Below are 23,614 nucleotides of genomic sequence, written 5' to 3' on the forward strand. Positions count from 1 at the left end.
TTAAATAAATTTAAAAATTAACGAATGTGCAAAAAGATTTTACATGAAGTACATTAAAAAATTTAACTTTTTTTTTCATTTTAGCTGTCCATGCACTACAGGGAGATATTACGCAGTCATAACTAATGATGTGATTTAGCATCTGACTCTTGTGTGTTTTAAAAAATCCCACACTGCTCAGTGTGGCATATCATGTATATGCCATTAATCGCAATCGTGTATTGCCAGTCAGATGTGATTCTCAATTGACAGGCCTTCAGTCGAGGTGCACTTAAAGGTGGCGTCCTCTCGATCTGGGCTGCTCCTCCCGCCGCTGTGGGAGTCTGTTGAGGTCAACATGATGGAGCAGTGAAAGCAGAACGTGTAGAAGAACGCCAGGAGGAGCAGGAGGCAGACGGCGCAAAAAATCACCACAATCACAATCGTGTGCGCTTGCATGTGCACCGCCTCCCAGGGAAGCTGCGTAGCTGCAGTCTGGGGGCGAAAGGTCATCTGCGTGGCGTTGAGACTGCCTGGTGCGGTGACTGTGGGCGGCGGGTGAGAGACTTGTGACATGACGAGAGTCCTTCAGCAAAAATAAAATTGCCTGTTGAATACGTACCATTCACTGACATTGCTCAGCATACATAAGGCGATGTACAATCTATTTAAAATCAAATGAGCACAGGCTGTCTTTTGTTCTTACCAGTGTGTGCGTTTTGATCCAGTATGTCAGGTGTTCTTCTTTTGAGGAGAGCAGCTACGACTAAGTGACCGACGTGCAAAAGGAAAGAAGGTGGCACAGGGAATGCTTGGAGGAGAGAGGACGCTCGATGGAGAATAACAAGGAGGGTTGCCATGGAAACTCATGTGACAATGTGACATCACACTTTGATTCGGGGGCTTTCAGCCATCCATCCATTTTCTGTATGGCTTGCCTAACCTAGCTGGCTTTGGGTTAGAGGTGACACATAGAATGTATACAATTTCAACCGTTAACCACGGCTAGGGAACGTTCAAGGATTGCTTCTACTTTGTGTTGCCATGGAGCATTTTGTGCCAGAATGTGTAACAAAAAGCCCCCCATCCTCTCCATTCACATATCAAGACTCCAAAAAAGAAGCAATTACCGGTACTTCATCTGGAGACAAGCCAACAAAGTGATGAGGTGTTCAACTGCTTTCAGATGTCTCATTACATCTCCCCATGATTGCAACAAAAGATCCATTAAATTTGAGCTCCGACAGCGAGATGGAAGTTTCAGCAAACAGCACGGTCAAACCTAACCACAAATCTACTGTATGGTAACGTGACGAAAACAAAACAAAACAAAACAAAACAAAACAAAACAAAACAAAACAAAACAAAAAACAGCAGGATGAACCTAAGGACATATTTGTCAAGGATAAACAAGTGAAGGCTGAGAAAGTGTTTTGAACAATTCCTCCTCAGATTTGAGCAATGAAAGTGAAGGAGAATGACCCTGAAGTTCCCTCATGCTTGTGAAGGACAATTTTGTATGAAGAGACATGAGGGACATCATTTAGGGTTATTTCTCAAACACACTCATAAAATGACACGCTACTAAAATGCTCTTAAGCGCCCTACTGATTTTCTCACTCGTACCCAGTCCTATGATGCTCTCATACAAACTACAGAATATTTTTTCACTCATACACACTGCTTTTTTTTCTTTTTCACATTACACAGGCACTCTAATCTACACGACTGAAATGCTCCCATTCCAATCCTGAAATGTTGTCATACACACCACCAAAACACTCTCACACAAAATTGAAAAGCTGTTATGCGCACTACTGAAATGTATTTCATTCATATGCACCACTAAGACATTCTTATAGACGCATCAATGAATTTTATTTTGCTCCGAACTTAGAAGAGGAGGTGCTCCTCTGCCAGTCAAAACAAAAAGTGTAATCATTGTTCTTCAATCTTGGCTGCGAAATGCTATTTTGGTTGACAGATCAGCAGCTGGAAACAAGCTAATCCACTCACAAATATGCCACCTTCCTCGCTCGCCTACTTTTTTTTTTCGCTTAGTTCTCGTAGCTATTGGAAGCTGGCTGTGTCATTTACATCTCGGTCCCACAGACTGCAATGATGTTGCATTGCCATCGTTCTTTGACACAGAAGCGGGAAGTAGTTCTAGTTTCGTTATGATGAAAACATGTACGCCTGCTTGCTATTAGATGTATGAACGTAAATAGGAAGGAATTCGAATTGAACACAACCTAAAAAAAATTGGGTTCAGTTTTAATTTACACTGATAACAGCAGGTTTGTTATTGTGCTTGTGGTTTGTAGTGTTGTAGAAATGCACTGAATCATCCCGAGAGCTTCTTCTAATATACCACATATACTTGACCCTCTCATGTAAATAAATAGGTAACCCAAAATGATAGAAACACTTTTTATTCATTCCTTCAAACCTACAAATATCAAAAGATCCGCCTCACAGTTTTGAGGTGAGGGATTGGAATCCAGGCTCTGGGCTTCCTCCTGTGTGGAGTTTGTACATTTGCCTCATGCTTTCATGTGTTTTACCCGGCTTCCTGCCACATTCCAAAAGCTGGTGCGAAAGTGCGAGTGAAAGGATGTTTGTTTATTTGTGTCCTGCGATTGCCTGTCAACCAGTTGAGGGTGCATACTGCTGCTTGCCCAAAGTCAGCAGGGATAGGCTAAAGCTCACCACGACTCCAATGAGGATAAGCAAAACAAGCGATGGCTGGATGGATGATATTGTGCCACACGTCTCATCATTTAAGACGAAGAATATTTCAGACTAACAAGAAATGAAAATGAGAGAAGAAAAGATGGGCGAAAAATTTTATTGTCAAAAATTTCCAAAAGACACATTGCACCCACACCGAACTACAGTATGAATGTTACCGACAGCAACGGTTCTAACACATTTAAGCAAAGTTTACATAGTTTCACAGGATCACCAGACAAGGATTTGATGGATGAGGGGGCAGAAACATTCCGCATTGATAAACACTGCAGAAACCTAACTTACTTATCATAGCCTAAAACACTAATAGCATGACAAAAACAAATTATTCACATCTGTTGTGTGAGTGCGCATGTGTGTGTGTGTGTGTGTGTGTGTGTGTGTGTGTGTGTGTGTGTGTGTGTGTGTGTGTGTGTGTGTTGTGATATGATAATGATGCTAGCTGTCTGCTTCATGTCGTTTGGGCTCACTTCTTCTTATTCATGATGTTGTTGCAAATCCAGTTCATCCCGTCCTGTTGGAGAAGCAAAACAGCAGTTTGCAACCTTTCAGGCGCACTCTCATCAAGCTTTCTAAGAGGAGATACGTATAGCCAAAGGAAGCCAACGTTCCGAGCTAACCTGAACTCCTTCTCCAGACACGGCCGAGCAGGCCTGAATCTGCCACTCGCGGTCTCTGTATGTATGAAGGTTGAGTCCCTCGGCGATCTCGCTGGCCGGTGATGCTGTGGCCAAATCTTGCTTATTAGCAAAGATGAGCACCGGAACGCCCTTCAGGTTCTCCTCATCTATCAGCTCGGATAACTCCTGCGGTCAAACAAGAAGTGGTGAAAGATTTTGCCATTGCCCTTTGTTTTTTGTTGTTGTTGAATATGCTAAGGCCTAACTACCGGTAGTTAAAACCCTGAATATTGAACATGCATACCTTGCTTTTACTGAAAAAAACAAGAACCATTAAAAAAAAAATAAGTCAAATCATGAAAACTGATGGTTTTCTCAGCCCCCTCCCATTTCGGTCAAACCGCCCGTAAGCCCCAGGAGAGGAAAATCTTGGTGTTGTGCTTGCTGGGATCAGTACTAGCAGCAGAAAATAGGAGAAAACCCACGCAGGACCGGGGGAGAACATGCATACTCCACACAGGCAGGCCGCAGCTGGAATTGAACCTTGAATCTCTGCACTGTGCTTCTCAACAACTAAGTTACTAAAAACCAAGAATCAACTGCTGTATGCTCATAAATGGTAGAAAATCAACGGCATTTGTAGATAAGTATAATTTTGGTATTTGGTGCAAAAACAGCAACAACCTCGTGTTACACAAGGTTGTTGCTGTTTTTACTTACCGGTTAATCCTCTAGACTAAGTAAAGACCCTTCTCTCTCTCTCTCTCTCTCTCTCTCTCTCTCTCTCTCTCTCTCTCTCTCTCTCTTTCTCTCACACACACACATACACATGTGGTTATTTAGCAATGCTTCTTTTTCATTATATTGTGTGCATTCTAAATCTCTTGCGCTGCCTTTTGCTGTTGGAAGTGAATTTCTCCACTGTGACGCTTTTAAATGCGATTATTATAATTATAATTTTCACCCACATACTGTATGCGTCTCCAGTTGTAGTCGAGCCACACAGCTTTGCAAATACCTACTTTATTTCTACTCATAAATACACATATAGTCCTGATAAGCCACTGGACAACTTGCATCTTTCACAGTTTAGAAATGCTCTCGCATTGAAACCACTGACTGATAAGATTACGGTGCATTCAATTTCCACATTTTCAGATAAACAAGTAAATTTAATGTTAATTTGTAGTGGTGTAGACCTGAAGTGGATCATACTGAGAGCTGTTTCCCATGCTATGTGCAGCTGTTGGAATGAATGGATCTCATTAAATTGTATATGAGTAACTATAATGAAGTGGCTGGTGGTGAGTGTAATGCATATCGAAATCGAAATTCGAGACTGTTTTGAGGATTTTAGTAAAAGGAAGTATGCAAGGCTTCAACATCCCTTGCTGTGATCATGTTTAAAAATATTTGAGTACACTTCCAATCCTGCTTTGTAACTAAATTGCTTGTTAGGCAACTTAATTGTGCAGTTTGTTGTGATTTCTTAAAAAAAATAAACAGGAAAAAAAAAAACAGAGTCAGATGAGACATTGTTGCAATGTGCCTGTCATTTAGCAAGAACATAATTTAGTTCAGAATCAAACTCACCAGTCCAGTTTCTTCAAATCGCTTTTTGTCTGCACTGTCAATAACATAAATCTGAAAGAAAAAAATGTAGAAATTTTTTGTTTTGATCATTGCTCTATTTGCATGTTAGCGACAGTAGCTTGTCATGATCACTTGCGTACTATTTGGTGATCACTTACCAACAGATCAGTGTTCTCCAGATACTTTTTCCAGAAAGGTCTGATTTTCCTCTGCCCTCCGATATCCCACACGTTGAGCTTCATCCCGTGAGAGGCAACGCTCTTGATGTTGAATCCCTGAAAAGAGAGACAACACTGGATTTATGATGATCTTGGCTTAGTTTACATTCAAAGGCCAACGTGCTGGAACACACGAATGCCGGCATCAAGTTCAAAAAGCATCACACGATGTTTGTGTGTCAGCAGGAATATGACAAGGGATTTACCAGAACGCTCACTGTGTTAATTGACAGCATTTTTGCAGCAACGCTATAAATGAGGATGTATTGTATTGTATTGTAACGCTCACGACTGACGTTGTCGAACAACTAATGAACAGATCTGAGAAGACAACACTTCTGTGTTCAGCTGTCGAAACTTGACCTGAAATCTGATTTTGTTTACGACTCAATATCCACCCTGAATAATAAAGAACCAGACGCACTCACACAGTAACAGTGTGTGCTTATATTGGCATATTCAACCCATATGGCCAATTAATTTGTTGCACATTCATTAGAAGGTCAAAAGTCATCTGAATAAAATCATTACTTTGCGTGGGAGAGTGCACTGGTCCATCTGTTTGCACCTAATTAGATCCTCCATTTAAAACTTCTGTACGGTACTGGGAAAGAACATCAGTTTGACAATTACATCTTTTAAAATGGCTTTTTAACTGATTTGAACCACACCGTGTAGGCTTTCTTACTTGAGTGATTGTAACCGCTACTTATGATAGTGCATAATATTTCCTTCAGAATCCAACAAGGTAACTAACTACTGTACATACCAACAGTTTAACAAATAATGCTCTGTTTTGAGAATGAACTCGCAGAAATTTTTCAAATCCAAATGTGGATTTTTGAAAAGCAACACCTGAAACCACATTAGATTATGTCATCGGGTTAACTGTAATGCTTCGATGAGTGTTGCTGTACTGTAATTACACGTCAAGGCAGATTATGTTGAGTCGGTCATGTCAACTGCAAACCATATGACATGCGGACAGAAGCTAAGAGATTAGCTTGGTACCTGATGAGTACATCGGCTGTAGATTTTTCTAAGTGAAGCGCATGTCAAATTTCATGCAACAAACTTCGGTAGGACCTTTAGTCCTAAATCACACATTCGTACGACACCATATGCTAGGTGGTCATATTCTAGTGGCCGCTTAAAGCGTTCATACTGTGTCCTAGTGGTCAGATTACAGCATGTGTCACACCACCTGCGTGGGTGTGATGGTGTTGACATCTTCAGAGGCGAGGCTCTTGAGCAGCGTGGTCTTGCCGGCATTGTCCAAACCCAGAAGAACTATTCGCACTTCCTGCTCACTGTTTCCTTTTAGTTTCTCAATGACGGAGAGTAAGCCCTGCATGAACAAGACGGGCAGGGGAGGCCTTTCAGATGCTGCGTGGAATGTTTGTGCATGGCAAGTGATACAAACAGGATAGTATCGATAAACAACAATCAAATATTCATATTGAAGCAATGAATGAAAACAGGGTGGATTAGATTTTTTTTCGAACTGCGTTTGTCTGCTTAAACATTAACTTACAACCATGATTCCCAATCAGAGTGCCTTGGCACAATATTGGGTTGAAGGAGATCATCAATGACAAAAACATTTGTATATATATCTACGCCAGTACCTACGCAGAACAGTTGAATTAAACAGCCCCAGATTTCACAATGGGTTACAAAATGTTTGAGTAAGCAGGATCATTATCATTTCACTATTCCTACTTTTTGTGACATTTTTATGTGTCATGATATGTCATTTTCTCACGCAAAATGGGACTGTTAATTCCGAAAACCTTACGAGATTTAAGCCATACTGGACACTTAAATAAAGAAAAGTAGACCTAGCTATGCACTAACCATCCTGAAATCGGACAAAAGTCAAAGTCAAAGCTCCCATGACACACATAGCTCACACATCATCTGAGCACTGTTTTGTAAGACGTAATCTCAGGCTTTATTTAGAATAGTGTCTCCGTTCACTTAATGATGCACAATGTAACGTGATTAGCCTCCATCAAGGTGCGCCAAACAGAACACGGAGCTACTAAAACTGAGGCACTGTCGCTTTAAATTATGGTATGTTAAATTGCATAACGGGAGGAAATAAAAGTATCATCTTGAGCTTTCTTTTTATCCAATAAAATAACCTATGCAGTATAAACAGATGCTGAATCAAGAAATATAGCAAAATACACAACATTCTGTTTATCCAAAAGAATCAACAACGAAACAACAACAAAATTAAGAAATGAAAAATGATGGCTAACCTGGGGTTGGATCACACCACTACTCTTCTGAGCTTCTCCCATGGCGGCGCGTATCCTTGGCTCGACTGGAGGGCCGATGCTACATTCTCCACTGAGGCGCACTCATGCGCGGTCCAGGATAGCTAGCAACAATGATTCACGCAGCCTCTTTTTTCACCCTCTTCCTGCTCAGAGAACCCGTTAAGGTTAAGGGTGTGCGTGCTTGATGCTTGAGTCTACCTAGCCATCGGTCGCACCAACCCAAAAGTGTGGAGATGGCAAGCAGGAAGAAGAGGAGGGCGAACGGGAGCAGGATTAGGAGGCCAGAATTAGCCCAAGAAGTCCATACAAAGGCCACTCACTCTATCCATCCGCCCACCCCCTTCCTCAAGCCATCCCTCCATCTCCACCTTTGCAGTGGCTTTACCTGGATTATCTCCTGAGCCACCTGCTACAAGAGGAACCTAGTCAACATTCACACACATGCACATTATCACCCAGTTGGGACAGTCTGCCATATGGCTGAGGGCGGAATGCTGCTAATGCAGAAAAGCAAAGATGAGGAATGACAGTATGCACGGAGTGAAACACTTTTAAATCTCAAAAGGATTATATCCTTGAATGTATTCCTGAGCAGGCGCATCGACTCATAACCCATTCGCGCATCCAATCCTCTCCGGTAGAGGAGCTGATCGCGTATCTTTTCCACGGCTGCCTGTCTAAAGCCGCTCGGTGTCTGTTATGGAGCCTTCCTGTGAGCAGGGCATTCAGTGGGATTAGTCTCAGCACGCCTGTTCTGTGTCCGGATTAAAACATTTCGAGGCTCTTTTGCTCAACTACACAAGCTTTGTGCTCAGTGGGAGTGGCCGGTGCTATGTTGCACAATGGTTTGAACGGTGCTGTGCAAATGGTGCTGAAAGCGTTCACCAACACCTAAGCTACAGTAGGTACTTGCAGTACTCACTAATACTGTGTCTTCAGGATTCCAGTATATATTTTTTTCTTTAATTTGCAATATCAGCACTTGTGCAATTAGAATTAGATACAGCACTTACAAATAAGTCAATCCTGATAAAATCCATCCATCCATCTATTTTACTCTTGTCCTCATCAGGCGCATGAGTCCAGACTATCTCGGATGACTTTGGAGAAGCGAGCTAAGCCCTGCACTGGTCATCAGGCGATGACAGGGCAAATAAAACAAATGCTTTAAAAGCCTTCAATCATAGGTGATCATAGGCCGACTTCGGGTCTGTTGGCAGCTTATTTCAGTTGCATGCAGCAAAACAGCTATCGGCTGATTCACCATGTTTGCTTTGAACTCTGGGCCCCAATAAATGACCGAAGTTTACTGACCTCGGAATCGCACTGGGTTTATGTGTAATTAGCATTTCTTAACCATTCCGTGAATTATAGACCAGTAGCAGAACTTTGACTGTGAGCCAGTGTAAAGCGTTTAGGACTGGAGTAATATGTTTTCGTCTGTTTGTTCTGGTCAGAACCCATACTGCAGTGCTCTAAATGAGCTGCAGCTGTTCTCTTTTGAAAGAATCCCCTCAGAAGACAATAACAATAATCTACTGGAGATAAAAGCATGCATCAGGTTCTCCTGATCTGTTTGGAGGATGCAACCCTTCCATCTGGCTCTGTTTTTCACCTGGTAAAAGGCTGTTTTAGTGATTGATTTGATATACAAATGTTCAAAGTCAGATCCGAATTAATCATCAATCAGCATATAAATATGAGAAAATAAAAATAATTATTTTCCCTTTTTTGGGTTAAATGTTGAGCCTTTGTCGGACAGCTGCTCTTCTCGATGAAAACTGCCTCAGTGTGAAAGGAGCTGGACCACCATGGCTTGCCCTGTACCTCCTTCCCTATATGTTTGCTTCAGCATATACAAGTGCCAGAGGACGGGTCATATATACTAAAAATAATGTGATTTGTCATATTTGCTTTCAATTACACTTTGATCAATAGCATTTCTTGTGTCTAAATTGACTAAATTGTGTATTAGACGCCAGATGCTCGGTAGCCTTGCCTTGCACAAGGAAGGACGAGTGACAGATGGCCTGCCGCCCGTGGATAATGGAAATTACATTTGTCATCATCACTTCATGTCCAACTCTGTACTCTGACATGTTTTGCTTTTTAGAGCTTTCTTGTTTCTTTTTTGTTTTTGACAGTAAACCTTTCAATCGTTTACTGTATTTTGAAGGATGTAGGACTTTACATGTCAACTAGACGTTTCTGACTCTGAGCTTCGTGCTTCAAATCTCAACCACCCTCTTTTTCCAGCACGATCAAGCAATCTTCTTGCCGCTAACAGCGACACCAAGTGGCAAAGACTCATAACTGCCACCGGAAACCATCAGAGTGCATTGCCTTTTGAAGGCATCTTTTTAATGTGCTCATCACTCCAGTTCTCCTTCCAGCCTCCACAGTTACGCACACGTAGACGGACATGCACGACGTTAAAATTGATTGACTTTGCTGCGGGTGTAAAGGCTGATGTGCTGCTTTACTTTGCCTCTCGCAACAGAACAGCTGAAAAACATTGATCCAGATCCAAATTCACATTTGGCCCGATTTGAATAGCAGCAGGATGAATTATTATGAAACCTTTTTTTTTTTTTGATTTGTGTTGGGAGTCATTGCAAGGAACGGGAATTCATTATTGCTGTTTTGTTGGTGAGTTGTATTTTGTTAGCACAGAGGGGGAAGTACGAAATAAAAAAAAGTCTAAAGATGTAAATCCTGAAGTTAGATAGATACTTGATTCAGCGGAAGCCACAAGGGAAATTTACCATGAAGTAGAAGCAGCCCGCAGTGCCAAATGCTGCCTTTGCACACACAAATGAATCATGAATTGCAACATTGGAGCAGCAATATTCTGTATTATTTTAATCGGGTCATGCATGTACCTCCCACGCAATATTTATTTGCACAATACCCAGTAGAGCACGGCTGCTTTTCAGGGTACAGCCTGACATTGACAATTCACACAAATGTCAGCCATGGGGCTTATTACTAAACTCCGCTGTTTGCGCCTTTCAAGGCCAAAAAAGGTGTAAAAGGTGGATGTAAAAGTCATGTGGTATGTAAATGTCAAGGGTACACAAGGAATTCATTTGAATGTAACAGCCCTAAAGGGGCAATTGTGTCTCAGACAATTAAGCAATGTGAAATAAGTTGACCCTACTTTTATCTTTTCTCAAGCCTTTTTTTAATCTCGAAACTGCCTTCCACAAAATAGTGATGAGGGAGTATACTAGTTAGCTATTAGTTTAGGTCCGTAACGCTAAACACAACCTCAGGGGAAAAACACACACCCACAGGAAAACATACAGGTCAAAGTTGAGATATAGCAACCAAGTGTTCCAAAAATGTGCTCATAATTTTTTTTTCTTGGCAGACTCAAGATCTACCTTTTTAATGTTCTTGGCATCAAAAACTCTCCTACATTTTACACAGGAAGGGTTAGGCGCAAATTCGAAACATTGACTTCAGAGCTGTGAAGCAGATGTGCTAACCACCTTTTCAACCTGCTGCATCAAAATAATAACAAACAAAACAAAATGTACTTAAAATTAACAGTGTTGGTAAAATAAATCTATTCAATAATTGAGTGATGACTAGTTACAATTAAATTCATCCTAAAATAACAAAGAACATGTGAATGAATTCTAAAAAAAAAAAATCTACTGTTTGAACTTTTTTTCCCCCTTGTCCTGACTTTCTGTCTATTTTGAAAATGTATTTCTGCCTTTGAGCACAAAATGTTGTCCCCTTCTAAAATTTATTTTAATTTAAAAACTACCTGTGCTACAGCTTCAGCTACCATCAGTTTATGGCAATAACTGATAGTGCATAAACATTATGCATTGACAAACAAACACATTTTGGACCACTTAAGCACCCAGATCAAATATTGGGGCATTTTAAACCTCAAACAATGTAAAAACAACAGACTTGTTATCCAGGCCTTGGTAGCTAACATTTGCACCGCCAATCAAGCGATCCTGTCCCACCTGCCGCAACACCCTTGTGCGCATGTCAGGTGTGATTAGTGACAATGAGGAGAATCAAAAGCTGTCAATCACTTCATACCTGTCAGTTCTCTTCGGTTTCCACTCAGACGCAGCATGGTTGCTTTCAAGGGCCTTTATCAACGCTTCTCCCACCTGGCCAAGGTTATGGCTCACAAGCGGTTCAGAAGATATGACAAGTGGCGAGCGGTAGGAACAGAAATGGCCAGTGACAAGGTAAGACGATGAATGAAACAGAATGAAACACGACAGAGGAGGAAAAAAAAAATATTCAGTGGACCTTGGACATATTATTTATGTACTCTATAAATGTGTGTGCATGCGCATACTTTTTTAAATGAATCAAATGCAATGCACACCATCTAATGTAACCCTATGTTGCATCAATGACTATATATTCAGTACAGTATTTATTTTTTCAACACAAACCCTGCTTGACGCGGCGGGCTATCCATCGTATTGGTTAGCAAACTAGCCTAGACATGCAGCACAAAGTGACCTGACAGCAGTCAAAGACAAACTAACGTGTGCACTAATATTGCACTACTGATACTGTTGAGTTGATTCGTGCTAGTGTATGAGTCATTGCATTCGCTTTTTGGCATTTACACATCTTAATTGATGGTAGGGAATATGGGCAAATTGTAAAAGAAAAGTTCAGTATATTATATCCATTGGGAGAGAAGCAGGAACATAGTTGTTCTTTAACTTTTGATTTTGAATAAGGTGCATTAAAGGATCCCGAAGGAAACAAGACATCAAAAACACAATCAATGAATTAACACAAACGATACCATCAGATGCCAAAAAAGCAATTCATGACTTTTGCAGGAGCACAAAAAAAATAGACCACAAACGCTGAGAAGCCAAGGTTAGCAGCAGATAACGGAAGATAGGTTCAATCAATGGATAATTTGAGCGGTGAGTATCCAGGGCTTCACAGCAAATCAAATAAAAGAAATATTAAAGGCAAATGTGCCAAAAAATGGAGCGGGCCAAATGTGGTCCCAGGGCAGTACTTTGCCAACCCATAGCTTAAATGGTGAACCCCTTTATGAAAGACGTGTTGCAGTATTAGTCACAGCAGAAAATGTTTTGATAAGCAGTTAAATATAAACAAGGGATTTATTTGACCAATTTAAAACATGCCAAATACTTTTGCTTCAATGATGAAACCCATTTTATTCTTACTCGCATCTTAAATTAATGAACATCAGGAAAATGGAGTTTCAATAATTTCCCAGGAGAGAAATAATACAACTACTACAAGTGGCAAACTAATTAAAAATAAACACATTGAGTGGTTTTGTGATGGTTTTGGTTGCTTCAAGGGAGTCCGATGTTCATTAGCAGCACACTTTGCCTTTTAGTTTGTTTCTCAAGATGTTGCTTGAGAACAGTTTGATGTGATCATAGTGACTTTACTTCCTCTTTTGTGGCCTGTTGCTATGGCAAGACTTCCAGGCAGGAAGTGACCAGGGTAACCCAAGTGAAGAGGTTTGGTGTGTTTCGGTGGAAGCCTTTATTGTGTCTTCAGGCACTGTGGGCATCGCATCGTACTTGGGCATCGAAGTGTGGTGTCTTGGTTAAAATGGCAAAAAATTGTAATTCTCGAGGGATTCCTGTTGGCCACATGGTGAGTTCGTAAGACTAACAATTTGTATTTTTGTTTCAAGTTTGATTCGGTTAGTAGGGTCTTTCATATTAAAAGGGGGATCTAAGGAGCCCCCCCATATGTCCATATTGAATGATTTGGATGTTATTAAAGTGACATAAATGCTCAGAACATGAGTGTGAAAGCGTCTGTTGGGCAGTTTCTATTGCTACAGGTACTAAAAATAGAGAGTGAGAAACCACACAGGGCCTATTTGCCAATCTGTCGTGTGTAGGCTGTGTGAGATCATGACTGATGGTGTACTTTTGTAATGGAAAAAACCTGGATGTGTTCGTTTTTATTCGTGGAAATTTACACTCGGCGCTTGTCATTTTGTGTGATGTGACTGTTCCTGTCATTGGCAGTGCAGAAAATGTGTTGTTTTGGGCTCATTTCAAGCACTGATGCCTTTTGATGTGCTCAAGAAAATGCTTTGCTGGACTCCTGTAAGAGATTTCCACCGTTGCTGTCACTGCGAAATGAATGTTGTCACTGTGAGCTTGAGTTTGTTCTCATCTTGAGGGCGTCTCCAGTTCCAAAAGCTGAATGAGAGCCAACCATCAGTGTCACAACCACTTCCTGCGCACTTCCCTCCGTTTGTTGCTCCTGTAAATTAAACAAAAACATTTAACATGGTTTTGCACTTCTAAATCTGCTTGTGTTTTTAACATAATCTCCGAATAGCATCTAGAACTGACTGGTGGGACCTCGAATATGATTTCAGTTTAAAATGTAAACATGTGTCACAGTAGAGCATCTAACATCAAGCATAGTCTCTTCCAGGGGTTTTGTTGTTTGCGTTACATATATTTCTTTCCCGTAGACAATATTTGTCTTGCTCCTTTGGTCTGCTTAACTCGCACAGCATATGAAGAGTTCAAGCAGTCGAGCATCATTTTGACAAAAATAGAGCCACACCTACTTGCAGATTTCCTATCACGGCAATGTTCCATGGTGCATTTCCTAACCCTGCAAAACCGCAAGACATTTATAAAGAATGTAAGGTTTTAGTTGTGGGGGGAATGCCGTTTCCATTTTGATGCAACTCTTGCTGTGCGATATATCTTAGATACAATATTTAATGTCTATCATCGATATAATGGAATATTATGGATTGTAACTATTTAGACTATGGACAATGGACATACACTAATCAATATCTAAACACATGAAAAGATGCTTGCACCAGATTTAGCAGAAAGATCATTTCCATCAGTTGTCTATGTCGTGGAATTTTACGGAAAAATGCTGTATCGTTGTCGGGATATATATTTTTGTCCATATCTGGCACCTCTTTCTACCGTCCTCTCCATTCCAGCCAGTCACGAGCCCATTCACTTAATGGCATGAACGTTATGTCACATACTTCCTCAGTCATGTCTGCACCCGTTATTTCCCATTAGCTTTTCTGTAATAGCTTGATTGTGCTCGAAAGTGAACATGAAATCATAATTGCATGAAACGGTTCGAAAAAGATAACGTCATGAAATTCGTGATCAGGTCCGCAAATTCTATGAGGAAGCTTTTGCCGATTGTTGGTCGCAATCAAATGGGTCGACAGGATCTTGAGGATAGCGGCAACAAAGTGGAAATTCTGCACTCAACATGAATTTTCTCTCCCTGTTTAAAGGTTATATTAATGTTAAGGGTTAGTTGAAGAGATTGTAGCTGGATTATATTCACAAGGCATACATTGAAGTGTAATACTGTATGTGAGTATTGGTGACTTGTCTCTTTTTGAACTAAATTATTTTGTTGGAGTTGTCTGGTTTTGTGATGAAATGACATCAAACACCTTCTGTGAAAGACCTTCTCAATTATCCCCCCCACACCCCCTGCAAAACTGGCCTCTTAATTGCTTCATTACATTAAAATAAAATGTTTTGTCTTGAAAGTGGACCAGAAAAAGACTTCTTTTCACAAACAATGCAAATGTGTATGTATTTGAACCCTTCGTATCTTTGTTGATATTTCTTTGAAAAGAATCACTCTTGAGAGCCCAAAAAAAAACACCCACAGAGTACCAAAATCAACACCCTAAACCCAATTTGATTTCTGAAATGGATATCAACTTTGAATTTTTTTTTTTTTTTTTTTTTTTTTTTTGTCTAGTGCCACCCAAGTCTTGTCCTGTCTAAATCAACTTTCACTTTCTTTTAACAGAGCCTTGCAGTCTCAGACGGAGGTGAGCCTGAAGTGCCTGCTAATAGCAGAGTGGAACAAGTCGATGCACGATACAAGAACATATCTGATTCAACCTCTTTTTGTTGTTGTGCTTATCCTTTCTGGTAAATGGGTGTGTGTGCGTGCTACGCTGTTGTGTGCAGAGTTGAATATGGCTGCACGGAGCAGTACAGGCAGCAGCTCCAGCCTCCCTGGGACCCCGGGCGGAGAGGCTTGCCCGGCTAACAGTGTGCTAAGCTGGGCTGTCTCCTTTGAGAAGCTGTTGGAAGACCCCAGTGGAGTCAATTACTTTACAGTGGGTTGCAACACATAAGCAAATGGAGGTTTTCCTCTCACCAGGTAGGCGTGCACCTCCAGCAAATTGTCCTGTGTCTACTTGTCGCAGGCCTTTCTGAAATCGGAGGTGAGTGCAGAGAACATATTGTTCTGGCAAGCGTGTGAAAAGTTCAAGAAGATCCCAGCTACTACATCATTGGAGGAGGTAAGACATGCTTTCCCTCCCTTTTATGCCGATGACATTGGATTGGTCTGAGGATCAGGTTGCAGTGAACCAAATGGAAAACCTTGATTCTAGTTTGAAAAACACAATTTGCACTCATAACAGTGCACTATCCAAGATGTAGTGTGTGTGTGTGTGTGTGTGTGTGTGTGTGTGTGTGTGTGTGTGTGTGTGTGTGTGTGTGTGTGTTTTGTCTGTCTGATGTATTTGTAGCTGAAGGTGAGAGCTCGCTCCATCTATGAAGCGTACTTGTCTGAAAGTGCTCCCCACTCTGTCAACATCGATGACACGGCCAAAAAAGATGAAAAAGACTTGGACCACCCAACTCTTGATATGTTTGACAAGGCTCAAGCACAGGTCCGTTTAAATGACATTTACACATTGCCAAGTGTCAATTAGAACGTTGCTTAACTTTTTGTTGATTTCGTTTTGCCTTGGTGCGTGCCAGATATTTAAGTTGATGAAGATGGACAGCTACAGACGATTTGTGCGCTCTCCTCTCTACCAAAGCTGCACTTTGGCAAGTGTAGAAGGCAAACGTTTACCTCCGCTCTCTGCAGAACCTTTTCGCACGGTCTCCTGGGAGGATGTGGCCAGTCGAAGCCCGAACTTAAGTGACAAAAAGGTAGCGCCAGGCAGGGAAAGAAGATAAATCAAAAGTCAGTGAATTGGTTTGCAAAAGTGATCCGGGATGTAAGTTTTAATAGCCTTTTAATGAGGTCATTACTGTTTCAAACAGAGCAAGACAGAGGAAGGCACTTTTCCAGCCGGCAAGAGCATCAAACCGCGACAAAAAAGAGGGTCCTGGGGAGGTGTGATCTTTTTATCTAAATGAGACTTTGATGCGAATCATTCAATTTGATCTAACCATATTTTCTTCTGTCTGATCTTAGATGCGTCCCACAGCAATGTTTCTCTTTATTACAGAGAGCATAAAGCTGTCAAGTCGAGCAGTAATGTGGAGCTTGACTCCCTCTACAGGGCAGCAGAGGTCAGTGCGGTTTTCACGATTGAATGCTTTAAGATTAAATTCCCAAACTTTATCGGACCGAGGCACATATTTTATATTAGAAAAAGCTCCTGGCATCAGACCAAAGAAATGTTGCAACATTATACATTTTAAAATGATGATCTTATCTCGATTCACACACAAATTTACTTTTTTTTGTGGACAATACATCTAGTTCAATGATCTACATGATTTTATTTTGTGCAACCACTTAACGAAATAAAATTGAGTAAATACAACCAACATTTTTTTTCAATGTGTAAAATCTGGGTCTGTTTGGTTGAAAATATCACTAATATCATCTCAGGACTTGAAGAAAGGCATCGAGGTCTTTAACAGCTTGTAGTTTTTTTTTTATGGCAGTTATGCTTGAAAAGCATGCCTGACTTCGACATATTTATTCAAAGGGTATAAGATAACCTTTATTAGTCTCGCAATGGAGAAATTCCCAATTCACAGCAGCAAAGTTATGTCGAGTCAAACGTTTTCTCTACAATTATGTGTATTATAAGTATGTGTCTCCACTAGTCTAAGCACTCTATTCTGATTAATATTGCATTTACAGACTCTGACTAAAGTGGCAAAATGGCCACGTGGCAAAATTCCAGCATTTCCGCAGGTGACCATTTTGCCACTTGCTGTCAACTGAAAATGACATCACAGTGCCTACATGACTAAGCCCAGAAAACAAGTGAGCCGTGATTGGTCATTGCCTGAGGCACTATAATGCCATTTTCAGTTGACAGCAAGTGGCAAAATGACCACCCCCTCAGGATAATTAAAATGGGTGGATTTTACTGCTGATTTCATATTCCTCAAACGCAAATGTAATCAGAATACCGTTCACACCACTAGTTAGGGCACATAGAACATATTATTGTAGAGATTTATTTTTTCCCCTCTTTTAACTACTTGACTTCCTCTTGAAGCAGCACTGATGCGAGTGTCAGCCTTTCCAGTAGCTCTGTTCTAATTTTATTCCCGTGTGGATGAGCAGGCATGTAAATTACTAGAAGGCTCCCTACAAATTGACACGTGCCCAAAATTCTTTAGAATGGCCAATCGTGTCCTCGCTCCCCGGAGCAAGCCGGCATTTCAGGAGGACGCTGTGGGATGGAAGGCGGTTATTGCTGCGTCTACCTGCCTGATGGTAGTGCCTCCTTGGCTCCGACCCCTTCTGGCCAGCCCATCAGAGAGATGCTAGCCGGCCTATGTGAGAAAAGAGGCTTCTCGCTAAAAGATGTCTTCATTTACCTTCAAGGCAAAGACAAGGTGAGGACATGGCAGCTCAGATGACAAAGAAGCATTTTGTCTCACAAATTTGCTTGACAACACGTTTTATGAGATAATTTTCCTTTGTTATGCTTCATTCATGTTCCAAATGAAGTCTGAATGACATCATCTGTGAAAGTCACATTTTGGTCTGTGTTTTCTCGCAGCCATTATCACTGGACCAGGACTGCTCTGTACTGAGAGATCAGCAGGTTTTGCTTGAGCTTCGGGTGATGTTTGTGTGAGTCAATGTTCTTGACTCATTTCCGTGCGTTATTTGCTCTTTCTCACCCTAGCAGGCTTGCGTACACGCACGCACACACACACACTGCAACATTTCTGCTGTCACACTTTTAGAGGGAAAGTCCATGTTTTAACACTTGACACTGTCTTGGAAATGACTTTTGACATGATTTCTAGCCAACTGTGAAGTTAGACTAGCTGGTGTCTATGGCAAATTCTTGAGTGACTGGAACCTTCGCTTAACTCATTTTGAAATCATGTTCTAGCTTTTTCTTGATGAGATTGTGTGTGTGTTTCAGACTGGAAAATGCATTTACTGGAAAGACTGGTGGAATCATGGCAAAGTCAAGCAAGACACTGCAGGATGCGCTATCCACAGTGTTACAAAAACATAGCCTAAAGCCTCACGAGGCCCAGGTTACCATTGTAAGTATTTCTTTATACACGAGTTAGTGGTATTGGAGAGCTAATAACTTTTGGGTTATTTTCAGATATTGGCATGTTTGTTCCAGTTCTTCGTGCATTTTGCTACCATTTGACATTTTTAAAAAATGGCAACACCAGTCAGGAAATGTTGACAATTTTTTGTTTTTTAATTAGAGATGAAAGTAACTTTTGAGGGTTTTTTTCTTTTGTTTCTTTCCTCTTTGTGTGTGTGTGTGTGTGTGTGTGTGTGTGTGCGCGCGCGCATATATGTATGTTATAATTTTTTTTTCTTTTGAAACGTCATGGTTCTAATTAAATGGCAACACATGGTAAAATCTGTATTGTGTGAGCTTTTATAGATAAAACCTAAAAAAACAGAAAGTGAAAATATCTCAAAACCTGGTGTGCTAGAAAAAAGTAGCAGTTTTAAATCTGCGTAAAAAATATTTGGGAAACCATCTCTGATTTAACATTTGCTATTGACAAGTGTAATTGATTGTTGTCAACTAGGGCTGGGTATTGATTCAGATTTCCAAAAATGATTCGATTCACAAGGGCCCAATTTGATTTAATATTCACTTTAATTTTTGATTGACTGAATTAAGGATTTCATGCAGTACCAATTTTACTTTCATATGAAGGACATTCTCAGCAGTGCTGCAAATAGAAAGTTCCAGGTATCTTCCTTCAAGCTTGTTGGCGCTCATTTCAATGCTTCCGCCATGTTGTTTTGATACACTACTCTCGCATAGTGACGGGATCTCAGGTGATGCAAGAAGTCACAATTTATGTGGGGGGGAAAAAAACAAAATGAAAAGATTTTTATGTTTTTATAAATCTATTGGGCTATGAAAAGGAAAACTGATTGTTCAACATTTTTGGGGGTTTACTTGTTTTTCGTTTAAACCCAGCCTTATTGTCAATACTGTCAGATGCACATCTTTCACCTACTTGATAATTATCATACGTGTATAATTGCACTGAAAATACTGAACGTGTTCCATTGTTATTTTAGGCTGGGAGTGACAAGACTGTGAACATGAACACTACGGTGTTCAAACTAGCCAATAAGATGCTCCGGCTTGACAGAGCAAGAGGTATAAATGCCAACGTGAACACTGTATTGTTAACAGTACTTCTCCAAGTACTTTAGCATTATGGATCCATAATTCTAACGATAGATTTTACATTCTATGTGTTCCCTCCTCCCCACTTCCTGTACATTGACTTGTTTATTTAATGGACCGTTGAAAGAGTCTTTTCACCGTCCTCTTAACTGTCCTACTTTTTCTCCTGAGTTACGGTCGATGTAGTCATCGGTGTTCGCGTGATACTCTTGATTCGCGTGCCTTTCACTGCTTCCCTCGACAATGTCCGAGTTCATTTGGTTTGTTGAACGCGATGCCATGTCGACTTAACACCCTCACTTGCCTACTGCTGATACACCAGCACCGACTTCACTATAGATCATCGGCGCTTGGTTCAACTTCTCACACTTGGTAAGATGCGTAGACACTATATGGCCGTATCACAAGTTCCATTTAACGCAACAGCTCTACAGCTTTTTGAACATTACCTCCAAACTCAAACACTGACTTGTAGAAAGTGTGGCGCTTTTTCCTAACCAACACAATTTTAACACGACGAGCCTTTCAATTGTTCACCCAAGAAAGCAACCCAAAATACAGTACTGTCCTTATCCAAATCTGACAGCAGAAACTGACTTACATTTTACATTTGAACAGGAAGAGACCCAAGCAACATCACCAGAGCCAGTGGAACTGCATTTGCCACACAGGTGAGACAATGTCTGATTTGCAACGTGAATTGCAATACAATGTTCCCCCACTATTCGCAGGCAATGTTATCCTGCCAGCAATGTTTTGCAATTACAAAATATACATCCCTTTTGTCTTGGATCAAGGCAGGATCAGGTGATCCGGATACCCGGTTGTCCCCTCAGACCGACAAAGCAAAGACTTCACCAAAGCCCAGTAAGAACCCCGACATGGATGGTAGGACTCCTTAGCAGTAATGTAGGAAGGGTGAGGTTATTATAAGCAGGGGTGCACACCAGCTATCAATCTGCACCCTTTCCAAGGAAGATTGATGCCTATTCCATGGGAGAAATGGACATGTGGCATGCTGCACGGCGCCTTGTGACTGGCGCGCACACCTTCTGCGCCAGGCTGCTAATTTAAAGACAAAAAAAAAAAGTGCACCCCTGATTTATAAGAGACTGTAATATGTTTATAAAAGAATCCTTTAGTGTGATGGATAACCTTAACATACTCATGGTTGCAATAATTTTCACACCTAGTTCAATCGCTGCTATTTGAGTGAGTGCCAGGTTGTGCGTGATGTGAACATTAGGGCTTCTGGACATGCTGACGAGGGCCCAGTGCTGCAGGGTCGACGACCAGCGAGGTCTACTCACCAAAGAGCAGCTCGAGGTTCCTCTGTTCCTGCAGCTACCCGCAGACCAGGAAAAGGAGCCGCGGTCCGAAGAGTCGAGCACAAACGCCTCTTCGACTGCACAACCAGACAAGGTGACGGAGAGCTCACAACCCGTGGCTTCAGCTGAATCTGAACACAAAGATTTGCGGGAAACATCTGTATGAAAGACCTTGTGTGTGGGTGGGATGGGGGGGGGGACGCTGAGGAAAAATAAGAAATGTAAAGAAAATTCTCAACACTCATGCGGTCACCTGATTTTTTTTTTTTGTTTTTTTTTTTTTGTGTAGCACTTTTTTAGTCACCGTTGACAAATAAGCTCTCAGGCAGCATTGTGCTACTTCTTCTACCAAAGCTTGACTTCTTTCGGAAGAAGAGAAAGAAGGCATGAGGACACATTTGACAAACACTACACTTCTTTATAAGGAGAGTGTTTCATGCGAAATATTTTAATCTAGCTAAAATGAAAGCACCTTGTAATAATGCAGTTGGCTCTATTTGTTTCACTTGTATTTGAATGAGATTTCACTTCACTGCATTGAGGAATAATCGTTGTGTAACTGTAAACTACATCAGCATGGTACTGCACAGTTTTTGAATATTGCATGTTGTTTCAAGACGATATACTGTAGTGTTTTAAGGTTTGTTTTTTTTGTTGTTGTTTTGAAAAGACTTCATTTGCCTGCTTGTTTTGCTTGTTTGCTTTTCTTTCAGTGTTTTGTTTGCTGTGATGGTACATTAAAGTCCTGCTCTGCTCCCACCTGAAACTTGTAATTCACAAGCTCATTATCACTGAGTGTTGAAATGCAGGAAGTCAATAGATAGTAGCAGCTTTAACGGCTCAAGGCACTATCCAAACAATTAAAATCTTGTCAAATACGAACCCTACTCTCTCCTCTGTACATATTGCATGTCAGCTTTAAGCTGTTGGTTGATTTGCAGTGATGTCTTTGCTTGACACTTAAATTTGGATTTATTTTTAGCTGTGCAGCCACATCCCATAACGCCTGTGATGTTAACTGTGCAATCCATAAAGCTATAAATGAAACTGAACTCTCACTATAATTTGAACATGGACCCATACAGCACCTGGTAGGACCACTTATGGTTCACTTCTTATTTCGCTAATAGACTGCAGCATAGAGCTTTTAACAATCAATTTCAAGCAAAAGGATTCCATTAATCAAGCACTTTGTAAATCTGCCTCCTGTTTGTCAAGATGCATACAGTAGCAGAGAGCATCCTGTTTGGCATACCAGGTGTCTGGCATTTTCTCTCCTCCGTTCTCCCTTTGTGTGTGTGTGCGCGCGCGTGCGCGCGTCTCCATCCGATCCATCTATCCATGCATGAATGGTGCGTCGGTGGAGCTCTGAATGAGCATAGGGAAAGGCGTGCGTGTGCTCACACAGACTCCATAGCGGCAGTGACGCCAGGAGCATCTCCTCGCCTGGACGTCTGTACAGAGAAGAGGAAGCAAAGCAGGTGAGTGCTTGATTTCTCTTCAGCTACTGTGCATTTCCCTTCTGTACTATGACAATGCTATTTGCAGTTTTGATCTCAGATGATCAAGCTATTGTTTCCAATTGAGCATAGTTCGATGCTGTAGCCTTGTGTTTTGGGGAAGACAACAGCCATTTTCAAACATTTGTGTACTTTTTTTGGGGGGAGGGGGGCATTTTATCGTCTTACAGAAGAATACACAAGACCTTGTGTGAAATGCATGAACATGACTGTGTTCTGCTGGTGTAACATTGAGCCTGCATGTGCTTGCTTCACAGGGGCAACACCCCCCACTCCCCCCACCCCACCCTACCCCGCACACCTCAAAAAAGGATTGGAGGTGACAATACGACAAAACTCGGAACATAATGTCCTTATCCCTGACAGCTCCATTTTAAGCTCTTTCCCACTTGTGTCTTCTGTCCACATGATTACCTTGGTGGTCTCTCTAGATGCATACATACATGCATGTACAGTATGACCACCCGACTTAACATTCATCAGATTATTACTGATTAATACTCCAAACTGTGAAAATTGATCTGTGAGTGCCTCTGAAAGATGTATCAACACTTCTTGGTCCATATCCCCTAGTCCACTCCACTTGTGACATGAAATGATTTTTTATTTCTTTTGTCCTCTAATCATATGGAGGGCAGTACTGTATTCCAAGCACCACCTTTTTGATACCATACCCCTGTGTTCAGTACCCTGAAAAATGGGTGCGACCCTGTAACAAGAACAATTACTACTTTCCTATTGGCCATTTGATGGTATTTTTGACTCTGTAATACATATACATAAAAAAAAAAAAAATCAATGCAAAAAAATGTTTACACCCCCTTGTGGAAATGCCAGTTTTTTGCACTGTGTGTGTGTGTGTGTGTGTGTGTGTGTGTGTGTGTATATATAATATA

The 23,614-nt window shown here is 41.1% G+C and overlaps 2 protein-coding genes across 5 annotated transcripts; one reads left to right on the forward strand and one right to left on the reverse strand.

The window, feature by feature from the left end:
• Window positions 1-2,808: 2,808 nt before the first annotated feature.
• Window positions 2,809-11,566, reverse strand: arl3l1 (ADP ribosylation factor like GTPase 3, like 1). 2 transcript variants are annotated; one of them, XM_019874870.1, is made up of 8 exons: window positions 11,518-11,566; window positions 7,429-7,592; window positions 6,366-6,509; window positions 5,102-5,218; window positions 4,944-4,994; window positions 3,351-3,536; window positions 3,142-3,244; window positions 2,809-3,081 (listed from the first exon to the last, which is right to left on the reverse strand). In XM_019874870.1, exons 2-7 carry the CDS (start codon window positions 7,468-7,470, stop codon window positions 3,197-3,199), a joined length of 588 nt encoding a protein of 195 aa, XP_019730429.1. In that variant the 5' UTR covers window positions 7,471-7,592; window positions 11,518-11,566; the 3' UTR covers window positions 2,809-3,081; window positions 3,142-3,196. The 2 variants fall into 2 exon arrangements, with proteins under 2 accessions (XP_019730429.1, XP_019730428.1); XM_019874869.1 differs by lacking the exon at window positions 11,518-11,566 and adding an exon at window positions 7,835-8,208.
• On the forward strand, window positions 11,523-22,077 carry rgs14b (regulator of G protein signaling 14b). Of its 3 annotated transcripts, none has more exons than XM_019874866.1 (15): window positions 11,523-11,672; window positions 15,274-15,295; window positions 15,438-15,589; window positions 15,680-15,775; window positions 16,007-16,150; window positions 16,242-16,418; window positions 16,533-16,605; window positions 16,687-16,784; window positions 17,856-18,074; window positions 18,242-18,315; window positions 18,617-18,743; window positions 19,759-19,840; window positions 20,489-20,541; window positions 20,668-20,758; window positions 21,117-22,077. In XM_019874866.1, exons 1-15 carry the CDS (start codon window positions 11,553-11,555, stop codon window positions 21,362-21,364), a joined length of 1,776 nt encoding a protein of 591 aa, XP_019730425.1. In that variant the 5' UTR covers window positions 11,523-11,552; the 3' UTR covers window positions 21,365-22,077. The 3 variants fall into 3 exon arrangements, with proteins under 3 accessions (XP_019730425.1, XP_019730426.1, XP_019730427.1); XM_019874867.1 differs by having other exon boundaries at window positions 11,553-11,672; window positions 20,668-20,737; XM_019874868.1 differs by lacking the exon at window positions 11,523-11,672 and adding an exon at window positions 12,964-13,092.
• The last annotated feature ends 1,537 nt before the right edge of the window (window positions 22,078-23,614 follow it).

This window comes from Hippocampus comes, unplaced genomic scaffold (genome assembly GCF_001891065.2).
Source record: "Hippocampus comes isolate QL1 unplaced genomic scaffold, H_comes_QL1_v1.1 scaffold118, whole genome shotgun sequence".
Classification (NCBI taxonomy): Eukaryota; Metazoa; Chordata; class Actinopteri; order Syngnathiformes; family Syngnathidae; genus Hippocampus; species Hippocampus comes.